Source organism: Triticum dicoccoides, chromosome 5B (genome assembly GCF_002162155.2).
Source record: "Triticum dicoccoides isolate Atlit2015 ecotype Zavitan chromosome 5B, WEW_v2.0, whole genome shotgun sequence".
NCBI lineage: Eukaryota > Viridiplantae > Streptophyta > Magnoliopsida > Poales > Poaceae > Triticum > Triticum dicoccoides.
The window spans coordinates 432,940,048-432,946,272 of NC_041389.1; the positions used below are offsets into that span (position 1 = coordinate 432,940,048).

The 6,225-nt window shown below is 50.7% G+C and overlaps 1 protein-coding gene across 1 annotated transcript; it reads right to left on the reverse strand.

Annotated features, from left to right (window-relative positions):
• Positions 1-1,753: 1,753 nt before the first annotated feature.
• LOC119310075 (abscisic acid 8'-hydroxylase 3-like) lies at positions 1,754-4,779 on the reverse strand. Its single transcript, XM_037585923.1, has 7 exons — positions 4,097-4,779; positions 3,845-3,997; positions 3,374-3,727; positions 3,205-3,283; positions 2,934-3,040; positions 2,484-2,602; positions 1,754-2,133 (listed from the first exon to the last, which is right to left on the reverse strand). Exons 1-7 carry the CDS (start codon positions 4,637-4,639, stop codon positions 1,971-1,973), a joined length of 1,518 nt encoding a protein of 505 aa, XP_037441820.1. The 5' UTR covers positions 4,640-4,779; the 3' UTR covers positions 1,754-1,970.
• Between the last annotated feature and the right edge of the window lie 1,446 nt (positions 4,780-6,225).

A 6,225-nucleotide genomic window follows, 5' to 3' on the forward strand; every position in this document is an offset into this window, starting at 1 on the left:
ACTCGATTCCTGGATGCACGCAGTGTTGCACACCGAGGCGGCGATCGTCTCATGCTTAGTGGTTCTCCTGCCGGGGCAGATCAACCCGTGGACATTCCAATTCACCATAGAGATATCATGTGTAAACATTCATAGACTTGGAGCAACTTGATACAAAATAGATGACATTGCATCATGGTAGATCTACATGAACAGTAGTGATAGGTGCACACACAACACAACTAGGAATTGGGCTAAAAAATTGTGTGCGAGGGGCCCTCTTCTTTGACTCAATCAACTGCAAAAGGCAGTCCTCAAACCTATGGTCGGGCAAATAGTTGACCTAATAACCCTAGAGTTGAGCACACCCAACAACACACAACACAAAAGGCCGACAAGAAAACCTCAAACCAGATACATAAATATGCAACAACATAGAAATTGGGATTACACCTGGAAGCAATAGGGAGCATGCATCAGGTAACCATGTCGTGCACCTCCTCGTCCAGGGCGTCATGTTCACCATGCCTCAACAGAGTAGCTTCCATCATCTTGGCCTACTTGAAACTGAGATTGAACAACGCTCTCAGAGCCACAATGGGTGTGCTAGGCAACTCCTTTTAAACATAGCAATAAAATTATGAACTGCACGCTCATTCATCTGTTCATCAACATTAATGATGCTCAGACGCCAACACAGGTTGCGCCTAGCCATCATTGTGATCGGCATACCACAGTGTAATAGGCTATCATGTTGCATAGACCCATGCATGACAGCTAGGACAGCATGACAATACTCCGATGTAATAACACTATGATATGTGGTTTGATGCACGTAATGGGATAATTGGACGTGGATCAGTATTTTCTTACAAAAATATAATGTAGGTGGGGATTGGGATGACCTATTCCTGATAGAGAGGAAAAAAATTCCTTGTTATGCACGTGATGTCGGAATCGCCAACGCCACCACATTCGCATCAATTGGTGGGTTCTGAGGGTCGCCGCTCTTGGAGTAATACAAAGCCTGGCGAGCACGCTGGACTAGATTTGCTGAATCCGCCTCCTCCATCGCCTAAATCTTAATATCCATACCCCCACCCCAAAAAAAACATCTTGCAATCTCATCCATGTTCGCATCCATAGTCACAATGATCACATCCTTGATTAACTCCTTCACGTTTGGGAAGCAGGAGAGGACCTCATTCGCTTTCTCCAGCTTGCTTGCACCTCCTCCTGCATATACCTCCAATCCGCGCTCCGGTCCATCCCCATGGGCAGAACTGAATGGAGAAAGGAGAGCGCTCGCCAGAAGGCAAGGGGTCAATGGACGCTCCCCTCTCACAGCCCCACCTCCGGGGCACTCATGGGGAGCCACTTCACCTCCCGTGCATTGTGGTCCACATGCTCACGTATACGTGTCAGGTGTCAGGGGAACATACCAGGCCTTCCTCCTTGAATCGGTCCTTCACTCGGCTCCCTGGCTTTCGATGAACCGCTTCTCGTTGTCGAGCAGCAACACCCTCCGCGTGGATCCTCGCCGGAGAAGGAAACCCAACCGAAAAACGAGTAGGCTCGCCGCCCATAGATCGGAGACGAAGTCAGCTCGGTAATGTGTGTCGCACATCATCAACTCACTACCTCCCTCCCAATCGATAGATCTCCCTAAGACCGTTGGGAGAGAGAGAGAGAGAGAGAGAGAGAGAGAGAGAGAGGGTGCTTTCGAGTTATGAGTGTGGTCGTAGGGGGGCTGAAGTGAATTGTTTCAATGCAATATTCCGGAAAAAAGAAGCGTCATTTTATGCGTGTATCAATGACAATACATCATTGACAACATAACCACTACGGTACATGATCATCGTCATCCTAAAAAGTCGTTCTGTTGTTTCTTCTCTAATGATTTTCCTAGAGAAGAATGCCACAACAACAACAACAACAACAATAACAACAAAAAGGGAGAGAAGAGCCCTCTAGCTATCTACGTTGATTAATCACACTATCACTTCGTCTTCGTCGTCGTAGTTGTCATCAGTCGGGCACCCCTTCCTACCCACGCAGACGCTGTCATCCCGCCGTAACCTGGCGAGCAGGCCGTTCTGGGGAACAGGGAATGGGCTGTACTCGACGTCGTCGCTCGATCCAACAACCTCCCACCTGCAAAAACCAAGCACCAACACACATCAATCATCACCCCCATTCCTACCTAAACCGATTTAGTACCACAGCTGTCTCCATGGCAGCGAGTGATCAGCGGTAGCACAGCTCATAGGCGCCTCTACGTGCAAGGCAGGGCGGGCAGCGGAGGACCACCCGGGTTTTCATGACATGACAGGACACGATCGGTGCATGGTTGGAGTATGCGTGCCGTGGAACTGGGCGCCAGGTGAAGGGTGGCCCGGTGAATTGGCGCCACTGCACCAGCCATGGGACGTTCTTGTCCACAGGGACAAATCACAAATGGGAATATATGGAGGATCTGTGTGGAGAGGGAGGGGGGCACGCACCTGTAGCCGGTGACCAGGTGGTGGATGAGCACCAGCATCTCGAGCTTGGCCAGCTCGTTCCCGGGGCACGCGTGCACCCCGCTCCCGAACGGCGTGAAGGTGCTCGGCCGCGGCGCCACCTGCATGTTTCACCACCACAAGAAAATGAGATCCCGTAAAAAGTTGGCTCTACTAATCTGGGAAACAAAGCCGGATTCAAGTATTCTAGATAGGGCATGTATCGTCAAGATTTAACCGTGTTCAAGTAGTGTACTTATTTAACACCGTATTCACCAGGTTACTGTTGTCGTACTCATGAATGGAGCGTATTGACTGACCAATGAAGGGCACGATTTAATGCATCGAAAGGAACAATTTTTCAGTTGCTGCTTTTTTGAAGGTCACGATTTTCAGTTTGCCCAGACGCATCCACATCGAGGTTGCACTCCGGCGAGGGCGACGCGTACGTACCTTGAATCTCGAAGGGTCGAACTTCTGTGGATCCTGGAAGTAGTCCGGGCTGTGATGGATGTTCCTGAAGAGCGGCATCACCTTCCACCCCTTGGGGATAAGAAACCCTGCACGCCAGGCAAAATTTTACGTCAGGTCGCATCATCCTCATCATCGTCGCACCGTCCCAAATTAAATCCCATGCACGGCAACGCCACGTCTACGTAGCGCCACGTCGACCCTAGCTTAGCTAGCTGCTGTGCACGTGATGGCCCAGGCGTCGCGTACGTACCTTTGTACTCCACGTCGGCCACGGCCTCCCTGAACGTGAAGGAGATGATGCTCGCCATCCTCAGGCTCTCCAAAATCACCTGCGCGCGCGTACGACGGGCGACATCGATCAGCAACCACACGGTACAAGAAAACATATAACTGTAAGCCTTGAAGTGTATGGCACGCACCCTGTGCGTCAGCGTCATGCTCCTCGTCTGCGCCCATGTCAGCGGCCGCCTCCCGCCGTCGTTGGCCTCGTGGATCGCGGCGTGCTCCGCCGTCACGGCCTCCAGCAGCTTCGGCCGGTCGTGGAGGTACTTGACGATCCAGGTGAGCACGCTGGCCGTCGTGTCCTGCGCCGCGAACAGCACGCCGATGACGTTGTCGGCGACCTGCTCGTCCGTCAACAGCGCGCCCTCGTCGCCGTCGTCGCCGCCGGCCCGCGACCGCATGAGGCAGCCGAGCAGGTCGTCGCCGGGCTCGCCCCGCTCCCTCCTCTCGTGCAGGATGTCGCTCAGCACGCCGTTCAGCCGCCGCCTCGCCTGCATGCGCTTTTCGTCACATGGCATTCGTGTATATTGTTGTGCTGCTGATATTAAAGACGTATACACCACGACGACGAACGTGACGAAGGCGCACGGTTTTCGTCGGTTGCTTACCTGGATCGCCTTGTAGTATAGCGTCCCGGGGAAGCTGTTGGGGAAGGAGTTGTAGCCTTTCTCCACGACGGCGTAGTTCCGCCGGAGCTCCTCCTTCCGCCGCTCGTCCAGCCGCCCGCCGAAGATCGTCACGATGCCGACGTCGAACGAGAGCTGACGAAAACAACATATGCACTGATTAATATCCAACACTAGCGCTGTTCTGGACAGCAACTACACGCGCAGCTGAGCGAGTTAGCTGCTATAGCTTACCCTCTTCATGGCGTGGAAGGTGCTGGCGACGTCGCCGTCCGCCCAGGCCGCGAGGGTTGCCCGCACGGCGGCCTCGATGTCCGGCACGAGCTTGCGCAGGGCCTCGGGGCCGAGCGGGCCCTGGACGAGCCTGCGGAGACGGAGGTGGTAGTCGCCCTGGTGGAAGAAGAGCGCCGACGGGCCGATGAGGCGCTCCTTGCTCCGCGGGTACGTCGGCTTGAACAGGTTTGCCCGCGACACCAGCACGAACCGCGCCGCCTCCGGGCTCGCCAGCATCACGCACGGGCAGCCGAGGAGGTGCGTCTTGAAGATCTCGCCGTACCGCTTCTGCTTGGAGGAGAGGAAGACGCTGGGGTCCTGGGAGTAGAGCTGGAGGGTCTCGCCGATGTAAGGCAGGCCCATGGAGCCAGGGGGCAGCTTGAGGGCGGCTTGCTCATGGCGGCCATGAGCGCAGCCCTGGCGTTGCCGCCGGATTACGTGGTGGGCGTAGGACACGATGGCCGCAGAAATGAGGATGCACAGGAGGAGGAGGAAGAAGGCCATCCAAATGATCCTTGAGAAGGATCACTTAGACCAGCGAGGTGCTCTGAGCTTGCTGTGTGCTAGCTTGTGTCTATAAATCTGCGCTGCTGGCAGAGGAGAGCTGTGAGGTCGAGGAGAGTGAGGAGAAAAATCTTCGGTGGATCTTTCGAATGGTGGAGGGCGTGGGAAGGCCTCGCCGCGGTATTTATAGATGGGGCCGGAAAGCGAGAGGCCAATTTGGAGGCTCTTGGGCTGCTGGGCTGGCAAGCCTAGGTGTGAAACGTCAAAGTGAAGAGGACAATTTTTCTTCTTACATTGTTGCATTTTTCAGAGCTTCATATGGTGAAACCCAAAGTCAAGTTGCATTACAAGTTCAGCACCGGCGAAAGAAAAACAGGCTGCTTTCGCTGATGCTTGCAGAGCTAGTATTTGCCCAAACCAAGGGTAAGCTTTAAGAGCTCACACTTTATTTATTTATTTATTTATTGAAGAAGAAAGAGATCACACTTTTTTATGGCAAACATGACTAATCAAGTAATCAGAGAACTACCACTATCAAAATGTGGGCATGAGACACGCACGCACATAGTTGGCAGCTAACATTTGACTCATCACTTTAGGACTCCTTGGATTTAAAAAGATTTGATAGGTTCTAAATCTTGCAAATGATATGTACTACGGTGATTAAGCATGCGTCGGGAGTAGAAATTTCGCATGTGATTTATTGTCGATGGTGTTTGTTTCGATCTTGCATTTCTGCAAACACATTTGCACAAGGTTTTCTCATTATGGAATAGCAGGAATTTTTTTCCATTGCATAAAAAAAGCTGGAAACTGCAATGCAATGAGAGAGAGAGAGAGAGGGAGAGAGAGAGAGAGAGAGATGTTATCCATTGTGCGCCTATTTTGCATGGTGTGTACTGTGACAATCGAATGTGTTTGATACTCTGGTGGATTACGATAATCTTGTTTTCTAACTTCATTTTGCCTATTTTAATGTTTGTTTGCTTGAAAAAAGCTTTTATGGCTAATTTTCTACAACAGTTCATAAAATAAGCGCATCACAACATAGTTCAATCACCGCAAACTAGGCCTCCAAGTCGTCTAGATAAAAGTAGTTTGGGAACAATGAATACAAGTTATGTAAAGTAAAATGCCAAACGGTTCAAGTAAGTGTACACGTGCAGTGACATAGAAAATGAGAAATGCACCAACACATGTAAAGTGTCACATGTAAATAAAATTTAGCCTTGCTAATCACATGTAAATAAACTTTAGCCTCGCTAAAAGTGTTTCTCTCTCATAAACCACCCGAAAGGAAGATATATTTAGCACTAAGCGTATGATATGGACATGGATCATAATCGAAGGTGTAATTAGTTCTGGTACTGATTAGATCACAAGTATGAGATTAAGAGATAATTTTACGAAACTTCAATCATGAACCGTTCCTTAAAGTATTTTGGATAGATCAAATCAAAGTTCCCTACCAGCTTGTTTTACAAAAGAGCTAATTCCATTGTTTACCCTCAATTTTGAGCTTTGTGACAGATTTTACCCCATTTTGGCAGAATTCTCAATTTATACCCCATTTAGCCAAAATTGTG

What these genes read in the sequence shown, in the direction of transcription:
- LOC119310075 (XM_037585923.1), bottom strand. Translation starts at nt 4,639, where the DNA reads ATGGCCTTCTTCCTCCTCCTCCTGTGCATCCTCATTTCTGCGGCCATC. An exon ending in CCTTCCACGCCATGAAGAGG is followed by an intron (nt 3,998 to 4,096) that starts GTAAGCTATAGC and finishes TGTTTTCGTCAG; the next exon opens with CTCTCGTTCGACGTCGGCAT. An exon ending in GCATGACGCTGACGCACAGG is followed by an intron (nt 3,284 to 3,373) that starts GTGCGTGCCATA and finishes ACGCGCGCGCAG; the next exon opens with GTGATTTTGGAGAGCCTGAG.